The following is a 26,255-nucleotide window of genomic DNA, read 5'->3' on the forward strand; positions in this document are numbered from 1 at the left end:
TAGCATCAGTTGAAGGCAATATTGTTCTTACAGTGTAGTGAAAAGCAACTCTTCTGACATGAAAAGTTAATCTGGCATTCGATCGAAGTTCATGACGCAACGTTGGAGAAGTAAGTCAAAGTTTAATACCATTCGCAAAAGTGACTGGAAGGAATTCGCTTATCTTTTGTTGATTAGTTCTGTGGGTGACAAGTGACTTATTTTTACTTTCTTATTTAAATATATTGAAATTGGTCAGTGATCCGCATTCAGGTCTTAATAAAGAGATTTAAGGTGTTTTACAATCAGGTAACATAAGAAATTAGTGAGATATTATTTAGTGTTACAAAGGAAGGTAACAGATATTCTCACCTGTTAGCTTTTATTGCAATAGATATGTAATAGGCAGGGATCAAAATCCATGTGCTGCGGAAGCGCAATCGATTCTAGACTTAATTATGATAAGTCATAGATTAATATTGACTGAATTAGAACCGACTATTCTTTATGTGATGTGAGTAGCAATAATTGGAAACGTTGGGAACAGAATGAAAGTCGATTGGGGTTTAACTTATCGTCAAAGCTCTTCTACCTGAACGTATGGCGTCTGGCCTTTGAGCGCGTAAATCATTTTCGTCTTCTATTGGTTTTCAAACAATCTAAGTATGTTAAATATATACAACAAATAAAAAACATTCGAACGTAAAAGATAAGACTATCAGCCGTAGATTAATTACTTTATACTTAGCTACATCACAATCTGCAAGTTTTGGAGGCAAATAGAAGTTGAAATTATGCTGATCAATTAGTTAGGAGAAGAACTCGAGCCAGTTCACAAGAAATACCACAATCCAGCAATCAATTAAGTCACTATTACTTTATTCGTCCTAAAATAAAATTAACAGCTATATCTGACCCCGTCAATTTTTGAATGAAGTTTCATTAGATTCATAAATTTCTCCTTAAAATTAAAAACCGAGGCTAGATGTGCAGTAACTGTGATTGTAATAGCAGTAGATGTCGATCAAATGCAAAAATGTTTGGTGGAATTGGTTGCGTTTTAGTCCTTGTTACTGTTATTGCAGTGCTGGTAGTGACAATGACTGATGCCTTGGGAGCTGACGATATTGTTGTTACAATCCCGGAGTTGGGATCTTTACTAGGATCTGTTGGAAAATCAGGATGGAGCGGAAAAGATATTTATCAATTTCGTGGAATACATTTTGCCGAATCGCCAAGTGGAGAAAGACGTTTCAAGGTAAAGTAAAGCCAGCTTGCAGGTGAATAGTTTGTTGGTTGATTGATTGATGTTTAATTAGGTTTGCAAGGTGTCTATAAAAACTTAATTATATTCAGATAAAGTGGGTGTAATTTATGGTCTTTTAGTTGAGAAAGTTGGAAATTGTTATTAACATCTGGGTAAGAACAATGGGAATAACCATGTGAAAATAACTTGCTAGTACCATGTGTCTTCATTTACTATTCATGATATATGACTTAACTCTATGAGATCAAGTTTAGAAAAAAACCCAGTAGTCATAAAAGAAGATAGTTCGAAACCACTTGGTATTAATTATTGTGTGTTTTTATTTTTATTATAGTTTTGTGGTAAGTTTATAATTCTCTGTAACTATTCCATATGATGTAATCTTGGAGACATTAGTGCAATCTAACTGATATGTGTACGAGCAGTAGTTACATACTTTCAATGAAGAAACCTGAAATTTTCCTTCCAAATCTCAGATCAATGTCGGAATTAAGGGAACTGTTCCTCCAATATTAGAGAGCATACCAAAGGCTGATTTAGCAGTGTTGGTATGATCTCGGGACAGTTTCGCATCCTTTTGGAAGTTTCTCAATCTCTAAACAACAACCTCCCAAATTTAAAGAAAAAAACGCCGGGAAAGCGGAAGCTGAACGCTTCAGGTGTGAGAGGTTTTGTGTATTTTTCCTATAAAAATCAAGGTCCCTATACTCCACAGTTATCTCGTGGGTTAACTGCCTTACCGTAACTTCCTTATCTAAGGATCTACCAACCAAGTTCTGGTAGTTCAGCGTGCTTTCGTCCTGTGTCTTCCGAATCTCCAGGAGTAAATCTCTCTTTTGCGTTCTTCTGATCCGTGTGACATTGTCTCCCAGACCGGTTAGCGTCGGATGTCCCTTGACTTTCCGCAGAATCTCAGCGTAAAAGAGATCACTTCTGCTTTCGATAACAATTGCATCCGGAAGGAGCCTCCTTTTTTAAGGTTTTGTGTAAACACAAAACCTTATTAAAATCGGTTTACTGTCTGTCTGTCTGTCCGTCACACGCATTTTTCTCGGAGACGGTTATAGCGATTGACACTAAATTTGGTAGAAAGGTGGGAACTGTGAACGCTCACGCATACAGTGAATTATATCCTTTTACGTCGAATTTAAGGGGGGGTCCCCATACATGCAAAAGGGGGGTGTAAAATTTTTTTTCATCAAATAGAGTCATGTGGGGTATCAAATTAAAGGTCTCGATTAGTACTTTTCAAAGCCGATATTAGTTTTGACATTCGTTGGAAGGGTGGGGAGCGTGGGGGGTTGAAAGTTATCACTTCTTTAAGGGGGCCATTCTCAAAAACTACCAAACCGAAAAATCTGAAAAAAATCAGGAGGCTGCCACTATATGATGCCTGGGCTCCGAAATACCTTCCATGCCGATATCTGTTTAAATAAAGTTAATAATAGTATATTACTATAATTTTTTGTAATTGGTTGGAAACCCCCCTTAAGTTCATCCTAGTACCATGAAATTTTGCAGTGATATAGGGTATAATATAGAGCATGATCTTACCAAGTTTGGTGGAAATCGCACTATTACTAACAAAGTTATAATACCTCAAATTTGTTGCTTCTTTGAAAATTGAAGACTGTGAATGTCAATATCACCCGAAAGTGGATACTCTCACATAATATATGGATATATTACGTGCTACGTACTAAGAATTACACAAAACCTTTCGTACCTGAAGCGTCCAGCTTCCGGTTTCCCGACTTGTTTACCTGTTTCCTTGACTTCACGGTTGTCCAAACATTTGCTACCATTTCCTGAGATTTCATTTGTGGAGCCAATTTGGGGTCCAAAAGTTGCAATCCCTCCGTTACTGGTTCTTTGGACCCTCGGCTTTTCTTTGGTGTTGGGAGCTTTACACAAATATCCCCTATTTTTTCTCTGCTCCTCTCTACGCCGTCTACAACTTTCCACTTTGAACTTATTTAAATGATTCGTTCCACCCTTTTGGTAGCAATAGGTACCTATCGCAATGACGCAACCGTAGACGTCTGTAATTGCCCTGTATTCGCTGAATATTGGTTCGTCGAACCTAATTCACCCGTGGCCTTTTCACACGTGTTTTTAAAGTTTCGAAAAACCACCTTAATATAGCGATGAACGTTATGCTTCGGCCCGACGTATTCGTATAGCGTCTTGAGGGTATTGCCCATCTCCTTCAGGCAATTTTCCACCCTGAGTACTTTTCCTAGGACTGCATCAATTCTCTAGTCGTTGGCATGCACCGCTTCTTCTTTGTTGAGCCCGGTTTAGCCTTTGCCACAATCAATACCTGGTCGTCCGACCATCCTCACGGACCTAGGTGAAGAACGTAGCATTTTACCACTTCGCTTAAAGGGATCCAGGTTCGTTTTCTTCTCCTTATCACTTGCTGTAGTATCTATTTCGATGGTCCCATAATCAACAAGAATGGCGTTAATATCCTCTTTTTTCTTCAATGTTAATGGCATCGTGTTTCCTTCATCCATATATAGTTAGAATATTGGTTTTTAAGAAGCTATTGTAACCTGTAGCTGCTGTTATACGTAGTAACAATGACAACAACAACGCCCAGTCCACGGAGAAGATAAATTATGCGAATCTTTTCCAAAGCCACGCAAATTCATTTGTTTTTTAGGAGAAGTATTTAGAAGCACCGATTGGCAAAGATTCCTCTTTCTTTTTTGAATTCCTTGGAGGTGCACAGAGGTGGCGATAAGGAAGACGGGACGGCAACCCTATCGACTGAACCAAAACCAAGTGGCCGAGGAGAACCTCCATACTGGTGGCACCGAGGGACGCTGTATCGCATTGGCTTCCCGGCCGTGATGCAGTCGGCGAATGCTCCAAAGTCCTAATCAGGGCGATCAGACCCGAGTCTGCCCGGGGACTCATCTGAAGTGGCAATTGGTCACGAAACCTTACCAGGGGTATACTGGTACCATGGAAGTCGGGATAGCCAATGGACTCACATACTTCGGGAGAATTCCTGTTGTATGTGAGTACAGCTCGGTTGTTTGCGGTTGGCCCCCTAGTGGGAGCTTCATGGGATTGTGGTTACGTTCAACCGAACAGAACTTTGGGCCTCGGCATGGTGTTGCATTTTAACACGGATGCCGTACTCCTTAGTTCGGTAGTGATTTAGGTAGGTCTTGCATCCACCAGTATGAATGCTGAGCCATGCACTTGGTATAGACTGGTACCGTCGTAGCTTGCTTCGGCGGGGCTCTCATTATGGTCACAAAATCAATCCGTGGGATTAAGTCTCCATGACAGGTATTCACGTAAAACCCCTAGGACATTTCTGGGATGTACTTAAGGGGGGTTTCCGGTAAATTTTAAAAGCATGGTAGTATACTATTATTGACTTCATTTGTACAGATATCGGAAAGAGATGTATTTTGAGGCCTAGATTTTATATAGATGCATAACTGTGATTTTCTTTCAGATTTTTCGGTTGGATAGGTTCTGAGAACGAGACCTATTTCACTTTTTGGGGCACACATTTTGAGCCCTATCTCCCCTATGTTTTACCCAATATCAGCAATAAGGCCATAATACCCCACTTGACCATATTCTGTGAAAATTTAAACCCTCTTTCGCATGTATGGGGGCACACAAAATGGCTCCACTCGTTGCATATAAAGGGGCACTCAGACCACATGTTCTCACCAAATCTCGTGACAATCGGTTCAGCCGTTTCCGAGTAAATCGAGTGTGACAGATAGACGAACAGACATTGTATCGATTTTAATAAGGTTTTGTTTCACACAAAAGGTTAAAAAGTGGCTGTTTGTGGTTCACATTTCGTTAGAGAAGCAAAAATGCAAAACACAAAGGAAATGGAAAGTTTATAATAAATGTTCCTTTTTCGTAAAATATTATACGAGTACGTAACGTAATTCACTTCAACAATTTCCACTTTTTTTTATCAATGTTGGTCCAGAACCTTACAAGAATATTTGAAAGTGCTTTTGCTCTATTTGCACCTTGCTCATAGCCTTTAGGTGTTTTGTAAGTCAGACTAGCCACTTTAGTGTGATTGTGATATCCAAAGTCTGAGATTATAATACATTTACAAAAAAGAGACAATTTTGACCTATTATAACGTTGTCAGAAGTGTTGTGATTTCCGCCAAATTTGGTAGTATTATGCTGTAAAGTATAGTCTATACTATTTGATGATATAATAAATTTAAGGTCGTTTCTAGTCCATTTCTAAAAAATATACTACGTTTGAAAAAGAATCAAAATTTGAACCCGTCACGCCCCCTTAAGCTTTCCATGTATATTCCTGTAAAAACTTGGGCGACATTTTGTTTTAAAGGTAAAAATTCATTGAAACGATACTCCTAGAAACAAAACAGTATTGATTGGATATTTAATTTGCTCATTCAAGTTTTCTTTTGTCGAAGAAATGTGTCTCTGCGCCATTATTGACGCCTCTTTGGGATCGTATTCAAAGTGGTTATTGGCAATTAGAGATGGGTAGGTGATATATGGAATATCGCCAAAATTATACATATCACCTTAAAGTGTAACATCACATTACCCTCACCGAACGCGATTCAAACACACATCACCGCATTACCTGACATCATCCCGATAATTCGCATGATCAAGGAACTGACAATTTGGTAACAAATATTGGGATTACCAATTATTTGAAATGCAAAATAAAGAAAATCAACTCTGGGGACCGGAAATATGAATAATCGGTGTACGAAGTACCGGGATTCAATTGTATTACTTCTGTAGTAGGTAACGTTTTGTAATATGATATCATATTTCAAAACATCTCCTAACAGTACAGTTCTTCGTAGCGAGTCGAGATGATGCCGATGCCGCAAGTGATATCTACTATTGTTACGATTGCCTATTATTTTGACTGGCTTTGGGTTAGATGATTTCCGGTGCATGTGAATATTGGAATGCAGATTCTTGGGTTTGAGAATTTAATTCATAATATTATGGCTTTGAATATGTGTCGGCTTCTAATTGATGTGTGTTTGGTCTACGTAATATTTCCTAGTACACGCGGCTGTCGATGCTGAATATCGATTACGAATCTGTTCTGTCGAATGGCTTTGGTGCGAAGAGATGATTTTGTGCTTGATGACAAACGTCTAATTAAGCTATGCAAGGATAACTTCTAAAAGAAGTAATGCAGTTTCGTAGAAATCATGATTCCCTGTTCTTTCAATGTGAAAATATTGTACCTACTATCTAATATTATATCGGATCTTTTCGTTTTTTCTTCTTCTTTTGCATGAAAGATTAATTCATTCCTCAATGATACCTATTTTGCGCTATCGTTCACTTTATACTATGAATGTAATAAATGAAGCCAAATCATTTTAGTGATAAGCAATATTTGGTGCTATCAGCTATCGTGTGCTAACATTTGATGTTGACGATATAACATTACATGTACGATTAGGGTAATGAAAGGTGATATTTGTGATATCATTTTTTGAAAAGTGATATGACATCACATTACCTACTAAGGTGATGTTTCTCGCGTCTCTATTGGCAACTGGACCAAGAAAATCAATGTTTTTTCAATTGTTCTTCTACTTAATTGTAAGGTTTTTCGCCATTAGTCTAATTTTGCAGACATGATGCCAACGGTTCAATTATGATACACGAAACACATACCTTACGAGGTGTAAAATTTAAATCAAATAGTATTCATAAGAGAAGTATGGATCATTTGTAAATTAAGTCTGTAATCTGTAATAGCAGTTGCTAGTAAAATTAAAAGAATTTTATCGTGATAAATTTGTTTACAGCAGTTGTTAGTAAAACTGATGGAATTTTGTCGCAATAAAGATATTATGCAATTTTAAACACATAAGGGCAACAAACTATGTCAATTTTGTCTCGAATTTATTGACTTTATGTGATTTCTGGCATCTTTTTGGATACATCCAGTTTTTGAGCTTTCATTCGAATATCCAAAAAAAATGTTGCTATTGAGTTCAATGTTGCTATTGAGAGGCATCAGACGTGCTTCACTTCTACCCTGGAATCAGCATAACCAAATATGGTTGACAGGTATTGGTTGCCCTCATATATTCCCTCACCAGTACGATGTGGTGCGAATGATGTTGACTGAAAAACCGTCTGATTTAGGCATAGCTGACCGAAGCAAACATGATTTTGATTTGAATTTGTCAGTTGGTAGTTTGTATCCATTTGATTATGGGACCAGCTGTTTTGTTCCATGAACCCAACCCTTTGTTAAAAATTAGAGTCCCAATTATATAATGAATCTACTCAATTTAATTATTACGAATGTCCTAACATCCTGTATACTTCATGAACATTGTTATCTTCCAATTTTGCATGTCACACATCTGCCAAAAGCATTATTCTTTCACCTTAGGCAGTTCACATTTGCATTGCCATTTCTCACCCTCGACTTCAGCTAATCTGCATTCGTACAATTGCCTCTCATTCCACCGCGGACCCAACCCTTGGGTCGTTAGATAGTAGGTTGGGCTCGGCGCCGCTTTTCTTAGTCGTAAGGTTAGTTTTTGTGAACTCGGGAGACTTTCAAATCATCATCGAGTGCTCAAGCCCCCGCCGTTTCAGTAGGTCTCCGATTTGAATGTTCAAACCAAATTTCACGAGCGAGTTAGCATCAGTGCAACTGGCATGACCATGCCGTCGAGAAAACGTCTCTTTTAATTAAAACTCCATATTGATCGCAAATGTTCTCATTTCGAATGCGATCATAACGAGTTTTCATAATCGGAAGGTGACACTCCTTGCATGTAGTGACTTCAATTTTCGGATCTGGACTCCACAAATACACCCTCTTTCAACCAGGACTACAAGTTTGCTATGAAATTCAAGTCCGGATAGTCAGCATGCCAATCTGTCCAACCGTTCCCGAAGTCGTCGCGAATCGCGAATTCTGCATTAAAATCGCCTCCTGTCTATTTATAAATTGGTGCACATTATTTAGGTATTGTGTAAACCCAGTGCGTAAACAGGGTATTTGCATGTCATCAAGTCAAGGTTTTGAAGCTTCTGACAGCAATTCACACGAAAACTAATGCTCTTTGCGTAAAATAAAGGCTGCACACGTTAACTACACGCCTTTTATCCAATTTGGTTGATGAATGTACCTCTGTACAGTTCATCCGTTTCTTCGCTGTTCGCATACCTACTCTTGGCTCTCATTCTCGTCAATGGTCGGATCTTTCATTTCTTTCTGAGAAAAGGGTCAATCTCCACTTTTCTCCATCTTCCGTCGTCCCCAGTACTTTAACTTTTACCTGATTCAATTCATGGCGGGTGATATTTGATGTAAATATCTCCTTTCAATTCCTTAAATACTGCAGTATCGATAGAAACGCCTCCCTCTTATAGCATGTTATGAATCATCCAAATCTGTGCCTGTCTGTCTGGAAGAACTAAGGCTGAAGAAGAGCATGTGGAAAGATATCCTAGTTCAAATCGGTTCTCTGTCATGTAGCGAAATTTGCCTCCTAAGTCACTCCATTCCCAACTGATTCTTAAACATTCTATGTTCTGTGAACTAGCATATAAAGCAGCACAGCTTTTCAATCCTATCAGAACTTTTGTGTGCTTTGCCTTCAAAGCCATTTCAGGTAATGCATCATTCACTGATCCAAGAATGATAACGATGTCTTGGCAGATGAAACCACAAACATATATGATGGAAAGCTCAGCTCCTCCCCATCCCCCAGGCATCGAAAGGGAGAGACCTATAAGTAGGCATCAGTAGTGAGAGGAGCGCTCAGCAAGAGTGAGGGAAGTACAGGATGGGGCGGGCGGGCTGCAAAAAAAGCGGGGAGAAATGGAGTCCCGCAGGACTCGGAATGCCTGCTTTCTATATTTAATTTCATGGGGTACTGACATTTTATCTCTTACGTAGAAGTAATTCGACGCGAAAGAGCCAAATTTGATTTCCTACAACTTTGTTAATAGAAGTAGGATTTCCACCAAACTTTCCAGAAAGCTGCTCCATATCGAAACCTTTGCTGTATTTCACGAGGTGCCGTTTCTCCTGATTATGATACGCAACTTGATGTGGCACGACACGATAACAACGCTATATCCATCCTGACAGCTTTATACAAAATATGAAAATGCAGTTATTATCAACATCAAGTTGAGAAGACTCTTGGGTGTTAATGTTTTCTGTGTTGATAAATGCAAATGGAAATGTGGATATAACACTGCTCAAATTGTTTTCGACTTGCTTTCCAGCACACTGATAACGATATCGCAATATTTAAAATATATTATTAGTTTTCATATCTAACCACGATTTATTCTAAATTTCAAAGGAAAATTGAAACAAGATGAATTACACAGGCCCGATGCGTTCTATACCACGGTTGGAGACAGAAGACCGGCTTGTTTCCATGCGGTCCTTACTGTCCCAACCAACGGCATTTTCTCACCGCTAATTCTCCCCTCCCTCGGCGAATTCTAAAATGAGTGGAGAGTTCCGCGCCATCCGCATCCGCAACATTCGGAATAAATTTCAAATGCTGCGGATCCTGCCGCCCCCAGACGGAACCTAGGGGGTTTCGGCGACCGATCCCGGAACTCCGCTCCCCGTTAATCCACAGAACGGACACGACGCTGCCTCGGGGCGCACACGGGTTTCAGTCTGGACAAAGAGACCGCCTTTTTGTGTCCACCGATCTCGAGCTGGAAGAAATGTTCTCCCCTCTCGAGAACGCGGTACGGGCCCTCATATGGAGGCTGCAGCGGCTTCCGGACGGCATCCGTCTTGACCAGAACGTGCGTGCATGTGTCCAGTTCCTTGGGCGAACAGGCAGGTGTGGGCGAGTGTCGAGTGGGTGGTGGCGCTCTGATGCGTCGGAGATTGTCCCTCAGCAGACGCACCAACGCCGACTCCGTGAGACCCGATCTCTTGTCGCAGACCGGATCGCTTGGGAGTCTTGGGTTCTCCCCGTAAACCAGCTCCGCGGGGCTGGCAGCAAATTCTTCTCGGCGGGTTATATGTAGGCCGAGTAGGACGAGAGGCAAGACTTGAGTCCAGGACGGATCGTCGCGTGCCATAATGGCGGCTTTCAGCGTCCGGTGCCAACATTCCAGCATCCCATTGGATTGCGGGTAGTATGCAGTAGTCCGCTGGCGTTTAAAACCCAGGAGTTTGCCTAACTCCGAGAAAAGGGTGGATTCAAATTGCATTCCCTGGTCAGTGATGACCATTGCAGGGACACCAAAGCGAGGTATTCACTCTCGGCAGAGGACTTCGGCACAAGATTGCGCCGTAATGTCTTTCAGAGGTATTGCCTCAGGCCACCGCGTGAACCTGTCGATGATTGTGAGGCAATACTTGTAACCGTGCGAGTCTCGCAAATGCCCTATTATGTCGAGGTGTATCGTGTGGAAACGCTTGGTAGTGCGGGGGAATGAGCCCACTTCTTTCCTTACATGCCTGGAGACTTTACACTTTTGGCATGCGATGCACTCTCTGGCCCAGGAATTGATATCCTTGTTCATGAAGGGCCAGAAGTATTTTCCGGTGACTAACCGATTTGTTGTCCTGATGCCGGGATGCGCCAAGTCGTGAACTGTGTGGAACACTTCCTTGCGAAATGTGGCCGGAATGTATGGCCGAGGTCCCTTTTTCGAGTCTTCGCAGCAGAGCGAGAGGTTTGAGCCGAAGATGGGCAACTCCCGAAATTTGTATTTGGGGTTGGATTTGAGGCTCTGAAGTGCTGCGTCATCCTCCTGCGCCTTGGCAATAGCCGAGAAATCGAGTGAGGCGGGGATGTTAACCTCGGAGACACGAGACAAAGCGTCAGCAACTATGTTGTCCTTGCCGGACACGTGCTGGATGTCTGACGTAAACTGGCTTATAAAGCTCAGGTGTCGAAGCTGACGAGGGGACGCTTTGTCGGGCTTTTGTTTCAAAGCATATGTGATAGGCGTATGGTCCGTGAACACTGTGAACGGCCTGCCTTCTAGGGAGAAACGGAAGTATTTGATGCTCAGGTACGCGGCGAGCAGTTCGCGATCGTAGGTACTGTAGTTCCGTTGAGCGGGATTCAACTGTTTCGAGAAGAAGCTCAACGGCTGCCAAACTTGATCCACCTTTTGGTGAAGGGCAGCACCTACTGCGATGTCAGAGGCATCAACAAAAACGGTTAGAGGTGCATCTTGCAGAGGAAATGCCAAGAGTGTAGCGTTAGCCGGTTGCTGTCGGGATTTATTGAACGCGCAGACAGTCTCTTCAGTCCACACAATCTCTCGTGTGTCTTTTGTTTTGGGGCCATACAAGTACGCGTTCAAAACGGACTGGTGATGGGCGACCTTGGGCAGGAAACGACGGTAGAAGTTTAGCATGCCCAAGAACCTCCTCAACTCCCTCACTGTTTTCGGACGCGGGAAGCCTGTAATTGCTTGCACCTTGTCTGGGTTGGGCTGCATTCCTTCAAAGGAAATGGAGTGGCCGAGGAATCTCACCTGTTGTTGAAGGAATTTGCATTTCTCAACGTTTAGGACTAAACCGGCCTCAAGGAGACGTTGCAAAATGCACTCGAGATGGGCTAAGTGCTCAGACTCAGTGGAAGAAGCGAACAAAACATCATCCAAATATACGAAACAGAAATCGAGGTTTCGCAGGACTGAGTGAATGAACCTTTGAAAGGTTTGCGCCGCATTGCACAATCCGAAAGTCATTCGGGTGAACTCGAAGAGTCCAAAGGGTGTGCATATTGCCGTCTTTGGAATGTCTTCAGGAGCTACTGGGATTTGGTGGTATGCCTTGGCTAAGTCCAAGGTCGAAAAGATGCGGCAATTCGCGAGGTGATGCGCAAAATCGTGGATGAGTGGAATCGGATATCGGTCAGGAACAGTCTGTGCGTTTAGCCTTCTGTAATCCCCATAGGGGCGCCATTCGCCATTTGGCTTAGGGACCATATGTAATGGGGAAGACCAACAGCTGTTTGAGGGCCAGCAGATACCCTGTTGAACAAGTTGTTCAAATTCTTTCCGCGCAATAGCCAGTTTCTGGGGTGGTAGAGGACGCACCTTCGAGAAAATCGGGGAACCAGTAGTATTAATGTGGTGCTGCACATTGTGCTTCACTGGTTTCGAGAGATTACACTCGGTAGTAATCTGGCTGAACTTTTGGATGAGTGTCCCAACACGAGAGTCGGTGATGTCTTCCAAAAGAACGGAAAGGTTATTGTCAGCGTGAGATACCATTTGGCCCGACGAATTAAGGTTGGTTGTGGGGTAAAGGGACTTATTTTGCAAGTCCACCAGCAATCCATAGTGACACAAGAAGTCTGTGCCTAATATGGGGAAGCTGACATCCGCTAGGATGAAACGCCACGAAAACGTCCTATGCAAGCCAAGACTCACGTCCACTTGCCTGTACCCGTATGTGTTGATGCGGGAGGAATTTGCTGCCGCCAGTTTGAGGGGCTGTGGATATAGTCGATGATGGCGGGGTACGGGAAGAACCGAAACCTCCGCACCCGTGTCGACGAGGTAGTTGCGCCTGCTGAGGGGGTCGAAAATAGTTAGGCGACGTGGCGCTGCGCTCTGGGTGGCTGTCGCCAAGACTCCCCGCGGACTTAGTTTTTTGCGGTAGGCGCGAATTTACAAGGTAGCGTACATCTTGTCGCTTTATCTCCGAATTTGCGATGGTACCAGCAAATACCTTTGTCCGTAGGCTGTCTTGACGACCTGCTACCCGAACGCCCATTTCAAATGCTGCGGATCCTGCCGCGCCACAAACCTATGTTATCTAGGAGGAACTGGAGGAGGTTCACAGAAATTTTTTGATATATAATAATATACTATTATTAACATTATTTGAGCAGATATCGAATGGGGAGTATTTCGGAGCCTAGATACCATGTGCATGGACCACTATAATTTTTTCCCAATTTTTCGGTTGAGTAGTTTCGGAGAACAAGTCCTTAAAGTAACTGACCTCTTGCTCTTAATGGTAAATTAACGACTTCATACGCCAGTTCGAATGAGAGAATAAAGGCGTTATGGGTTGCACACAAATAAAGTAAATTTGGCAAGTATTATGATGGTATCGTGGACTCAGGAATAATTTACTCCTAAACCTGGAAATAAGATGCTGGATAAGGAGGGTGTCACCTTATTTGGAATCTCTAAATACAATTTTAATCATTTCCTCCCTACCTCTGACTGGAATGAGGCTGCGTATCACCAGATTCGTTGAGCAAATATTTTGGAGGCATTGAATTCAATGCTGCATCATTTGCAGTTCCTGATTGATTGCTAAATTTTCGTCCCCCATTCGTCAGTCCATTTGAATCTTCTAATTGAATAACGTTAGAATACGCACATTTCTCCGAATGATTGCACTCAATACTGTCTCATAATTTAAATTACAAAGTTTCCTCATGTAAAAAATATATGATTGCCTGGACTTTAATCACAAGTCACCCACATTGGAAAATAATAAATATACCTTCGTCGAATCAGATGCTTATTGAACTTGAGGAAAATTATTGCTTTTATTCAAATTCCATTAGTGCCGTAACTACTTTGCATAAGCTTCAAAGCAGAAGCTTGAAGTGCTATCTGGATCGCGTCAATTAGATAATTTTATAGTGAAGCGAATGATAACTAAATATTCCTCGAGATCAACTCAATAAGAAAAGCAAATCTTTGCATAGCGTAATACCTTCAGCATCTCCCCTTTCTTATCTACAAATGATAAAATCACCTCGACTCATCTGTGTACATCAATTAAAATTAAAAAAAAATGTATCAACCAAAGTCCAAAGAGCTCATCCAGCGTGCAAATGACATCGCGAAAAATAAAGGCGAACTTATCAATAAAGTCCATAATCTTGGCTCGAAATAATTTTTTTAATTATGAAATCGATTATGTGAAATAAGAATGAGTTATTGCATTGAATTGAGAATCGAACACACACGAAATAGGCTCGGTTTTCAAGAAAACGTGCATATCTCGTGAGGGGTAATTTCAGAGGTTTTGTTGATTTATGTTTGTAGCTTGCGTAGATGGTTTATATTTAGCATCCAGTTGATAATTTCGATCAAGATTTCGGCTTCTGTTATGGTAAAGAAATACATTTTTTTTTATTTTACGATCAAAAATCGGATAAATTTTCACAATTTTCTTTAGTTTCGATATGAGGGTGGATTAGATTAGGCTTGGTACCCTCCCCTGGTAAAATGGAGAAACTCGCAAGAGCTCTTCAGAAGAGACACAATATTTCCACTCTACAAGAAAAATTGATGGTGCGATGCCAAAAGCTGCAACATAGATTGCTGGCTATAAACTTTTCTATATTGATAACTCACACATATTTGCCATATCTAAGGGTTTCCGTGATGCCTTTAAAGAAGTCAAACGATTTTATGCCCGGCTGATGAAGCTCACTGGTATATCAGCTGATCGTACAACTCATTTGTTCTCCGCATACGCACCACAGACAGACTGACCCCAAAGCAAGAAAGATACCTTCTGACAACTACAGTCTGTCAAGTAAGACCGTGGTCAACTTCACCGACAGGTAATGGAAGATTTCGCTATAATTCCTTCGCGAGCCGATAGAGGGAAGCTTTGTCCTTGATGCATTGTCAACAAAGATCCAGTTGTCGTTGATCTTTTGAAAGAGAATCACGTTAAACGCCATGAGTGCTAAGTACGCGTCGCGCTATGAGGCTGTGCTTCTTTGCATTCACCCGAAAAGTCCCAAAATGTCGCAATCAGCGGCTGCTAAATATATGAGCAAGTCGAAGGCATTTGTACAGAAGTGGATACAGCGATGTAAAGTGACTAAAAATGTCGATGATTTACCAGAACGTGGCTCGACAGGAAAAGTGAAGAAAAAAGATGAAAAAAGAATAGTGAATCTGTTTTCGCGGAATCCTGCTTTAACACTGCCCCAAGGACAAGCAAAATTAATGGCAAAAGGTTTAGATATATCCTACGAAACTATCCGAACCCATCTTTGTACTCATGATCTGAAATGACGCAACACAATGACGAAGCCTCTGTTGACTGAAAAACATGTGGCAAAGCGACTCGCTTGGGCGCATGAGAATATTGACAGAGATTTTGAAAATGTCATTTTTACTGATGAATGTTCTATTATATATGGGCACGTTCTGTCCTCACGCGAGCGTGGTCAACTTCCACCAATAGGCTTGTTCAGCAGACCGTAAAACATGGAATAAAGGTGCATCTTTGGAGCTGCTTCTCAAAGCAGGGATTCGGCACTTTGCACCTCTTTACTGGCAACCTAAATGCCGAGAAATCTACAAAAAGGCTTTACTGCCATCTGCCAAACGATGGTTCATCACAAGAAATGAAGATTGGATTCTGCAGGAGGACAACGATCCTAAACACCGCAGCAAGGTCTGTACTCAGTGGAAGACTCAATCTGGCATCGTTACATTGGATTGGCCGTCGCAGTCGCCCGATGCAAACCCTATTGAAAATGTGTGGGCATATATTAAACGGAAGCTTCGTGGAAGACGCACATACACTTTCAAGCAGTTGTCTTACGAAATTCGTCGGATCTGGAGATTCTTGCCACTAGAATACGCCGTCAAATTAGTAGAAAGCATGCCTCGGAGATGCCAGGCAATTATCGACGCCGGTGGTGACTGGACACATTATTGACCGAATTGCATCATTGTTTGTAATGTGTACAATGAATATATGAATATGAAAGTTTCATCAAATAAATTTTTTTATAAATTAACACGACCACGCTGTTACTTGACCGACTGTACTTGACATAAAGGTCTGTAACATGTCTTTTTTTTTAGGAGGTGGAAATCTTCAAAAGACACTAGTCTGGGCACAGCAGCGTGTGGGATTTTTACCCACGAAAACCGTCCCCGACTCCCTCCCTGCCCCGCGGAACCACCATAAGGTATTACATCATGGGGCGGAGTCAGTTCACTCTAGCTTAATCTCATTTCTTCTATACGTGGCGCACGTGACCGCGCTTTTTTCCTTTCCTCTGCTTTTCGCAATTTATCTTGAATAGATGCGATCATGGCGTTGACCGCATCCCAATTCTCTTGACGTGTTAGCATTTTCGGCACCAGATTTTCTGGTACCAGCACCTCTCCTAGAGTCTCCTCTAGATTCATCCTTCCTTCCACAAATCTCGGACAGTGGAAGAATACATGCTCTGGGCCCTCTGGGACTCCATCACAATTTGGACAGTCGGGTGAGGTCTCCAATTTAAACCTGTGAAGGTATTGGAGATATCCTCCTTGTCCCGTGAAAAACTGGATGAGATTATAATTAATCTCACCGTGTCGTCTCTCCAACCACTCCTTGATGGCAGGAATGAAGCTGTGAGTCCACCGACCTTTTCCCGACCGTTCCCACAGCTCTTGCCATCTATTTATGGATCTCTCCCTCTCAGCGTTCTTCGTCTGCAATAAGGGAGAGATTGGCTTCGCATGGTATATATTGGTCATCTCATCAAGATGTCAATCGGCATCATTCCAGATATGACGAATGCTGCATCATTTGAGACCGTCCTGAAGGCAGAGCATACCCTCAGAGCTGTCCTCCTGTAGACTGCATTCAGTTTGCCAGTGTTAACTGACATCCGCAACGCCTCGCTTCAAACTGGGGTCGCAAAGAGCATGATTGAGGTCACCACTCTGGCTATAAGCAACCTAGAGGTATGCCGTGGCCCTCCCACGTTCGGCATCATCCTCGCCAGGGCCATACTAGCAGTGGATGATTTACCACAAACATACTGTACGTGTTGCTTATAACTGAGCTTTCTGTCTATTACCACCCCCAAGTATTTGATGGTCGGCTTGGAAGTGATGATATGATTCCCGATTCTAACACAGGCGGAATTTCTCTTCCGCCGCTTCGTGATGAGGACCGCTTCTGTAACATGTCTGCCAAGAGAGGAAGTGATCACAACCGAAAACTGACCATTATGAGCGGTAAAGAATCGTTGAATTAAGCTAAATACACAATCTTCAAAGTCGCCTATGCAATTCTGGGGGTTACTAAGCTTGGTAAGGGGTTCATTAACTGAGATGCAAAGCCAATCAAAGTTCTGGCTGACCACAGGTTCTTCACCCAATAAAAGCGAAACTCTAATATCGTAGCTTGGCGAGGGGTGGTTTTAGTGGGGTCCTGGGGTTAGTCTTTCGAAGATTTCTACTTCTTTAACAAAAAAATTAATTTTATGACATATCAGTAGTAAAAGCTTTGGCAATTGTCACTATAAATTCAATTTTTCTCGAAAATTGCATTTAAATAAAAAACATGGTGGGTCTGTAAAATTTACGTTTTGTAAAATTCATGGTATTTTCAGTCAACATAATCGTTTTTCTGAGACTGATACTAAGAATTTGGTGATAAATTTGGGTCGAGGGGCGAACGCGAGTTCGACCGGGTCGTTCGAGTGAAAACATCGTAGCCGGGAGCCACAGTGTTGATGGAGATCCAAACTTGTCAATTCCCTGCCGTTCTAAACAATTGGGGCTATCCACATCGACCATATGGCGAAGTTTGCTTAAGGATTTGACTCGTCTACCCCGCTTCTGAACGGAAGCGCCATCGCTCGCAGGAGCTTGAAATGCGCTTCAGCTCCCCCCACGACTTCCCGAGACGCTCGCACTCCCCCTCTACTGTTCTGCGCCAAGTGCCCTTGGGGTGAACCACTCATCGGCCATCTTGGGAAAGTGGATTTCACTGCATGGCGTAGCCCGCAATGCAATTGTCGCTCCTCCTTAATGTGTGACTTATCCACTGCTATTTTCGACTCCTATCTCATCGCATACGAGTGCTAAGCCTGCGCGCCGACCAAGTTCTGCGTTTGAGATAGTGTCAGGCCGGCGTACTCCGATGATACAACGCAGACAGGTATTGACGAAAGCTTTGAGCTTTTGAGTAACAGTGGAGTTCACCTTCCATGTAGCAACACAGAAAGAACACTAGCATAGAACAGTTTCAACTTGATCTTAGTGCTGAGATAACTGAATTTCGAAATTTTAGATAAGGCAGCGAAAGTGGATCTAACACTGTTAATGCGTCGAGCAACATCTAGTTCGGTGCCGCCGTCGGCAGAAACGATGCTTCCTAGATATACAAATTGATCGATGCTTGCGATGCTTGGCCCATTAATGCAGATGGAGAGATTGCGATAACCCGTCAGACTGAGAAATTTGGTTTTGTTAGTGTATATCTTCAGTCCAACTCTGCTTGCCTATCTTTCTAAATCCAGAGCCATTTGGCCAAAGTCCATGGCCCGGTGAGAAAGCAAACAAAACAGTTTAATCGAGGTGTTTGAGGAAAGATGTCAACGTTCATTAAATTCCTCCACGTCCTCCGGACAAGGCACCATGAAGAACGTCACCGATAATAAGAAGAAATAATATCGGTGATGGACTCCGATTTGAACTTCAAAACCCTCCGAGATTTTACCGCGGGGCAGTACGTGACATTTTGCGCCATCATATCTCGCTCTGATAATAGCTGGTAGTTTCCCCTGAATGGCCCTCCCACGTAGAGCACTCCAGATAAACTTCCTGTTCACGCTATCGAAAGCTTTCTTGAAATCGATGAAGAGCAGCTTCAGCGAAGGTCTAAATTTCGCACACTGTTCCAAAATGATCCGTACAGTGTTAATGTGGTCAATACAGGAAGATCCGGAGCGGAACTCAATCTGCTCTCTGTCGATCACTTTCGAGATGTTCTTTGATGCGTTCCAGGATTCTTCTTTTTCTTCAGCTTTTGTCCAGTTCACAATCGGGGTCGGCTCGTCGTGATCGGTTTCGTCACTTTGTTTTAGTTATTGTCTTTGTGTTGATAGGAAGCACGCAGATAATCCTCCAATTGCCACGCTCAAAAAGGGGGCCCTTTTATTCGAATCTTAACGATCATCTCCTTCTTCCACTCTCTGGGAAAGGTCTCGCATTCCCAAGTTTCCGTACGAGTAGAAGCAGCAGATCTGCAGTAACTGCCAGTGAAGCGATAAATAACTCGGGGGGAGTGTCGAGCCCAGCGGCTTTACTACGTTTGAATGAATTGATGGCCGAAATGATTTCTCTTCTGCTTGAAGGAACAGCCGTAATACGGTTAAGGATCCTGTTTACTTGTTCCCCTAAATTCCATCCCCCCATCCCCCTCCGTTTACAAGAATTCATTAGTCGAAAATTTGTTGGTCCATATTGCTCGTCTAATGCAGAGGCGAGTTTTTGAAAATATTGGTCCCCAAATGATTGTTCGTGTGCTGTTACTACGATACCTTATGAAAGCTGATGCAGGTATATTGACGCAGTGGTCATTTATTAATAAATTACTGCGTAGTATTAGCAAGCACTATTTAACGAGTTAAACTCTTCCTTTTGTGGGCGAACTTGCGTCAGTTAATAGAAAAATGTTTTAACTGACTATCACAGCGCAAAGAGAAAGCATCAGACGATGCTTTTCGTCTCTGCTTTTCAGAGCAACGTGACTGAACGCGGCTAGGTATTATATTTGCTCCGTTTGATGCGCCCCACCCTTAAGTAGATAGCGGACTTAGGACTATTCTATTCCAAAGTCAAAATTTGCGTCAGTTCACCGTGGATTTATTTCTCCTTTTTCCATATTGGCATACTGGCCACTATTATATGACTTGCGGTTTCGTTCAGGGCAGAGACAACTCATCAGACGCTATCTCACCTCTGCCCTGGGAGCAGCGTGACCGAAGTGGTTACGAGGTCTTATTTGCTCCCTTATATTAATTCAAAAACACGACATGTGTATGAATTATAATGAGGACATGCTGCTAAATTATAGGCTTTGCTCAAGTACCAACTTCGTAGCGCAAGGAAGTAAGACAAGAAATTGGTTGATTAGACTTTATAGCGTATAAAACTTTTGAGGTATAAAGCAAATCTTCCACTGATTCGACAATGTCGAGGACGTTCCTTTTGAGGTGGCCAAGACAGCATTACGTTAAGCGGAAGTTGTTCATGTGTAACCTCCAGAGGGGGAGTGGCTTTGGCACCTTTGCTTAGCCACTCTCAGTATTCGCCCTTAACTACCACCGTCCAGAAAACTCCACTGGTTATGAGCATGTAGTAGTTGGGACCATGCGGGAATTTTAAGTCCACGCTTAGTGCTTTCTATTTCGTCGCTTGTCAGCACGACTGGAGTTCATTGAAGCTTCGAATAACTTATGAAATGTCAGTCTGAACCCAGAATAACTGACATATACTCAATTTTTTCAGAAATCGGTTGCATATTTTTTTACTGCACGTGAGGTCCATAGCAGGCCTCAAGAGTAATAGATCTAAGCTCACAACTATCTAACCTACAAACATAGCATTACCAAAAATATTCAAAAAGTTGTCCATAAGCTCTGCCAGAGAAGGTTCAATAATTATTATATTTTTAATACCAACAAATTTTAGATCTTCATTTTTAAGGCACTAAATATTTTTTTTTTATTTTATAGCCTCCAGTTCCCCGCTCACCATGGTCTGGTGTCAAGGATGTTCGGGAAAATGATATCACTTGTCCGGTTATTACATTTATGCAGGCTTTAACGCCTGAGCAATTAGAAGAGCGCGATTGGGAAGATTGCCTGCATTTGTCTGTCTACACGAAAGACGTAAATATAGCATAATTTGAGAAGTATGAACTTGTATCTTTAAACCGGTCAAAGAAAGATAGGAACAGCTGTTACGCATATACAGTTCATGCTCCTTTAAAATTAACACTTCTTAGCAACGAAGACCTAATACAGATAAGTTCATTTTCCATTCAGTTTTCTGCAAATTTGCCTGTCATGTTCTACATCCACGGTGGAGGATTCACTAATGGTTCTGCCCGAGACCATCCGCCCGGTTATCTACTCGAAAATGATGTGGTTCTAGTTGTAACACAATATCGACTTGGCGCTTTAGGTTTCTTAGCAACAAACACAGACGCGATCTCAGGTAATGTAGGAATCCTTGATGTGCTTCTAGCCCTCGAATGGGTTCAAAATAATATACGTCACTTTGGCGGAGACCCTAGTCGAGTTACAATTTTCGGACAATCCGCTGGAGCAGGAATTGTGAGCTTGCTCACTATGAGTCCTGCGGTTAGAGACGGCTTATTCCATCAGGTGTTAATTCAATCGGGTTCGGTGTTTAGTCAGTGGGGATGTGAACGTCATCCTGTGCTGAGGGCTCGAACTATAGCCCAGCAGGGTGGTTGTAGTGATGTTAATGATTTAGACACAGTTAATAAATTCTTTATGGATTTGCCGGTCATGAAACTATTAGAGATTACGGAATTTTCGAGCTTCAGGCCAACACTTGGGGATCTGAATGGAGTTGTCCCGGAAACTCCAAAGAAATTGTGGAATAAAAGTACGAAGATCTATCCGGCTATGGGAGGAGTGACGAAGCATGATGGAACCTTCCAATTGGCAAGTAAGTCTTCTTACCTGGTTGCCTTTTAAAATAGAAAACAAATTTGAACCGTATTCGAATCATTAAAAATTTTTTCCAGACATATATAATGTAATAGGACCCCAGCTTGAAACCAGTAACGATGCTATCCAAATGATCGAAGATATTTCAATAGGCCTAGGAATCAATGATGATACGGGCTACATAAGCGTTATGTCAATGCATATGTTCTTCACACAAGAGGAGCTTGAGCGTGGCAACTTTAGGGAAATGCTTCCAGCGATCGTTGATGTAACAATATTCCTCCCATTGATGATAGTCCTTTAGACTAAATATCTCGTTTTTCAGATGAGTAGCAATGTAGTCATCAAGTCCCCAACTTTTCGATTCTTACAACTGAATTCCCTACGGAATCCTCAAAAAACTTTCTTATACACATTCGACTACGCTGGTGAGCCTACCCGGTTCGGATATGGTCATCCAACTGATCATTTGCCATTTAATGGTGGCGTCCATCATTCGGATGATAATATCTACATATTTCCCACGATTCCCTTGAATGCAAAGGATATTGAAATAGCAAAGAAAATGTCAAGCCTATGGACATCATTTGCAACGACAGGCATTCCGCGCGTGGAAGGAGAAGTAGATTGGCCACCGATGACAAGTAAGGGTCATGACGTTTAGAATTCACAGATTTTGATTTCATCTTCTCATTCCAGGAAAAACTGGTCCATATTTGCATATCAACGAAACATGTAGTGTTTCTGATGATTTCATGAAGGAATTTACAGTGACGAAAGATGATGAAAGCAACAGTATTGTACGCCCTCCGGCTATTAGTAAATTATAATGATAAGTATTTTAGCATTTACATAGTAGAATTTTTACTATAATAAAATCAACAGAATATATGTATATCTCATTGGAATTTTATTTAGAGAGTAGTATGACACAATAAAGTTTGTAAGGACTCCTGGAGGGATCGTCCTTCCTGCACTGGAAAATTTGGTAGCAGGACCTCAAACCAAGGTGGAACAGCATACCCCGAGGACTGCGTGGCCAATGGGGAGCTTGGTCTTTAGTATACGAACTCTGAATATCGTAGGCACCCTCAGTTTCAAATAATACAATTACACGGCCGGGCTAGCTAGGGTAGACATTTTTCCTGGACTACTCGTGGAACCAAGACTTGGATTCAAACAAACGCAAAAAAAAAAGAACAACGATAGAAGAAGAGGTGGTGGTGCCAGGCGCATAATCGGAGAACGAGCTGCTGACATTCAGCTAGGAGACAGTAGCCGTCGAGGGTAGTACGGTCGGTGTCAGTCGTAGCACCGCTGTGCTGAAGCCACAACTAGAAACCTCTAGCAGCGAGGTGGCAAACGGGCTAGAGGTTTCCAGTTTGGAATCCACTCTAGTCGAGCTGGGTGTAGCGATTACCAGTCATAGTAAACCGGCAAAAAAAGCGGAAGTCCACTAGGGTCTTGTTCAAGAGCCAATACCAGAAGAGCAGGACGAAAAAGACCTCGCCAAATAGCAGGCGTTTGTTGAAAAATATATCAAAAACCGCCTGAGAAACAAGCAGAAGGGGAAGTCCACCGCCTTCAAATGCCATCGATCTCCAGACGAAGTCGAACATTAACTCAAGTGGAATAGAGTGTGTAAAGGCTCGGACGCCAAGCAACCTTTGAAAATTCCGCTAGGGGCAAACTAGCGAGGTGTGGACCATTGTTGAGACCAGGTTATTGCAGATGGTCATCGACCATCTCCTGGAAGGCAAAGGCGAACAAGGAGGATCCATTCCTTGCTTCGATTCCTCCCATGTAATTTGTGGGTTTCATGTTATAGCATGCGAGAACCAATTCTCCAGGGACTTGTTCGGTTCGTGCGTCGCTAAGATCAGCGACGTCTGAGAGGGCGTAAAGCTGAAAGTCATCCTATATGACCAGGTCCCCAGCAGACTGGTCGGTCGCATTTGGTTATCGAAGCTCCGCATGGATAAAAGCAAGCTCATCCAATCCCTGCGCCTTCAAAGCCCGGGGATTCCCATGGACGACTGGATGTTTATCAAGGAAGAGGAATCCTAGGCGAACAGCCAACGTTCCTATGTTACGTATAAATGGAAAAGGCGGTTCACAAATTGCGGTTCCGGAAACCGGACGGGGACCTGAAACCAGTCGACGCCGCCAACGAACTGTTGGAGGATATCGACGTCGCATTAATGTAGGAGCTCCTGATTGGAGAAGGTCGAACCATCAAAGGGCTCCAAAGTAAATATTACAATTTATTCCATAGTACAAGAGGCACTGATCGGGACCGACCTAGAGCATGTATCCTCACCAGGAAGAACGTACACGCTCGTGATCAAACTGGCGCAGGCGAGAGCGGAGAACGTGTATATTTTCTTACTTTTATGCTCACGAACGATCAGCTTCGCCAGAAGAGCTGGAACATTTGTTGTCTACCATCGCAGCAAAGAAGGTCAACCTTATGATAGACTGCAAAGCCAGTGCAAAACATACGCTTTGGGGTAGCTTGGAAATTAACGAAAGAGGTCAGTCATTCTTTGATTCTATTATTAACACAAATCTATCGATGTGTGACACGGGCGGCACACCAACCCTCAATTTTTCCAGTGCGGAGAATTGTGACGGTTGGGAGGAGGTCCTTGATATAACCCAACCAACCGGCAATGAGGTCTTCAAGATATAGAACTGGAGAGTGTCTGGTCATAGATCTTTCTCAGATCACAGCAGTATACTTTTCAATCTATTATAGATCTCGCCGCAAAGACCTCTATCCCTTTCAGAGACCCCAGGAAGAGCGACTGGAGGAAGTTTGGCAAAGTTGCCAAGAACAAACTCTCCGATACGCAAATTGATAAGATTGACACGACAGACGAATTGGATTCAAAGGTTGGGGCTCTGGAAAAGACGTTCAAAACCGCCTCGTGTTTTGCTAAATACAGCAAGAAGACATTGCCACCGGGGACCGTGACCAGAGCACTCTTCAACATCTGCTACAGGCACGAATATTGGAAGCAATACAAGGACTGCCTGAAAAAGTTCAAATCAGCCATCAAGACTGCTAAAAAGCGGTCCTGGTAATAGTTCAACCAGGACCGCTTCTTAGCAGTCTTGATGGCCGAAGATTGAAAGTAACAGCGAATTTGCGAGACTCAGTAAGATTCTGTCCAAGGAATATAGGAGCCCATCCTTTCTTAAAAAGTCGAAAGGCTCCTGGTGAAACCTGGAGCTTCTGGTTCAGATGCACTTCTCTGTTAGCGAGGAGGACTTGCTTGCAGAATATGCAGTGCCAGTCGGTTGAGATTATCAAATTGGTAATTACCGAGGATAAGATCGGCTGCCCAGATGGCACAATGGAGGTCTCAGAGATTGAAAATTTTAGAGAAAGACGAATAACGGCTGCATACACTACAGAGCTATCCAACTACTTCAATAGTACATCGCTAGCCGAACTCAATGTCGAAGAACCGTGGTCAAAGCTAAAAGATGGAATAAAAACATCCGCGGAAAAGACAATCGGTTTCATACCAAATGCATTCGTAATTATTGGTTTGACAAGGAATGTCATGATGCAATCAACAAAAAAACGAAGCTTACCGTAAATACATAGAACGACCCACAAGGGGGAAACAAGAAACTTATAACGAGCTTAGGCGAATAGCAGACCGGACGTGCAGGAAAAAGCAGTGCAAATACAACAATGACAGAATATTAAAACTTGACAACGACATGAAGAATAAGATTGTACAAGCCGCATAAGGCACCGTAAAAGATTTCGTACGAGACTATAGGCCGCAAACAAATCTATTTAAGGATGGCCTAGGAAACATCCTAGGTATCCCTGACGATATCAAGAAAAGATGGATGGAGTACTTAAAGAAACTGCTCAACCGAGTGGAAGCGCCAGAGAGAAATACAGCTTTGGCAACACACCAGTCGAACCTCCTTCTATTGAAGAGATTAAAGCAGCCCTGCGCGAACAAAAACTGAACAAAACACCAGCATTCGATGGTATTCCACCGGAACTATTACAGATGGGAGAAAATTGCCTGGATAATCTCCTCCATAGACAAAAAAGGAGACAAACTTACTTGTAACAATTACAGATGCATTTCATTGCTGAGCACGTCCTATAAAATCCTGACGAAAAGCATTCAAGCTAGGTTAGAGCCACATACAGACAAATTCGAACAGGACACTCTCCCCTAGACCAAATTTACGCGGTCAAAGAACCACTGGAAAAGTGCTATGAGCGCGTCCTGGACATCCACTTAAGGATGATTATGGAGAGACTGACTTTATCCCCAGCACACCTACCTCAAAGGTAAATCTACAGAAACCATTCTCCACAGGATTAAGTAATCACACAGTAAAAGCAGTACACTGTAGCTGCCTTCTTGGATATAGAGGAAGCATACAACAACGTTAGTGCCAACGCCATTAAGTATTGGATTGGAGGGGCATCTTGCGCATTGAATAATATCCATGCTAAGAACTAGGAGAATCCAGTCTGATCTGGGAGATAGCCACTTG

The 26,255-nt window shown here is 42.6% G+C and overlaps 2 protein-coding genes across 5 annotated transcripts in view; one reads left to right on the forward strand and one right to left on the reverse strand.

Annotated features, from left to right (window-relative positions):
• The window catches only part of LOC119647440 (Golgi apparatus protein 1), a 62,806-nt gene that overhangs the window by 3,225 nt on the left and 33,326 nt on the right, over positions 1-26,255 (reverse strand). The window lies entirely within an intron of this gene.
• LOC119647441 (glutactin-like) lies at positions 77-22,613 on the forward strand. Of its 3 annotated transcripts, none has more exons than XM_038048362.1 (7): positions 77-110; positions 1,065-1,237; positions 20,751-20,906; positions 21,063-21,714; positions 21,794-21,984; positions 22,042-22,360; positions 22,416-22,613. In XM_038048362.1, exons 1-7 carry the CDS (start codon positions 92-94, stop codon positions 22,544-22,546), a joined length of 1,641 nt encoding a protein of 546 aa, XP_037904290.1. In that variant the 5' UTR covers positions 77-91; the 3' UTR covers positions 22,547-22,613. The 3 variants fall into 3 exon arrangements, with proteins under 3 accessions (XP_037904290.1, XP_037904291.1, XP_037904289.1); XM_038048363.1 differs by lacking the exon at positions 77-110 and adding an exon at positions 134-288; XM_038048361.1 differs by lacking the exon at positions 77-110 and having other exon boundaries at positions 436-1,237.

This window comes from Hermetia illucens, chromosome 2 (assembly GCF_905115235.1).
Source record: "Hermetia illucens chromosome 2, iHerIll2.2.curated.20191125, whole genome shotgun sequence".
NCBI classification, from domain to species: Eukaryota; Metazoa; Arthropoda; class Insecta; order Diptera; family Stratiomyidae; genus Hermetia; species Hermetia illucens.

Bases quoted from the DNA above. Each gene is read 5' to 3' on its own strand.
- LOC119647441 (XM_038048361.1), top strand. From the start codon at position 965: ATGTGCAGTAACTGTGATTGTAATAGCAGTAGATGTCGATCAAATGCA. The intron at 20,907-21,062 runs GTAAATATAGCA...TTTTCCATTCAG, and splicing joins TGTCTGTCTACACGAAAGAC to TTTTCTGCAAATTTGCCTGT. The intron at 21,985-22,041 runs GTAACAATATTC...CTCGTTTTTCAG, and splicing joins TGCTTCCAGCGATCGTTGAT to ATGAGTAGCAATGTAGTCAT.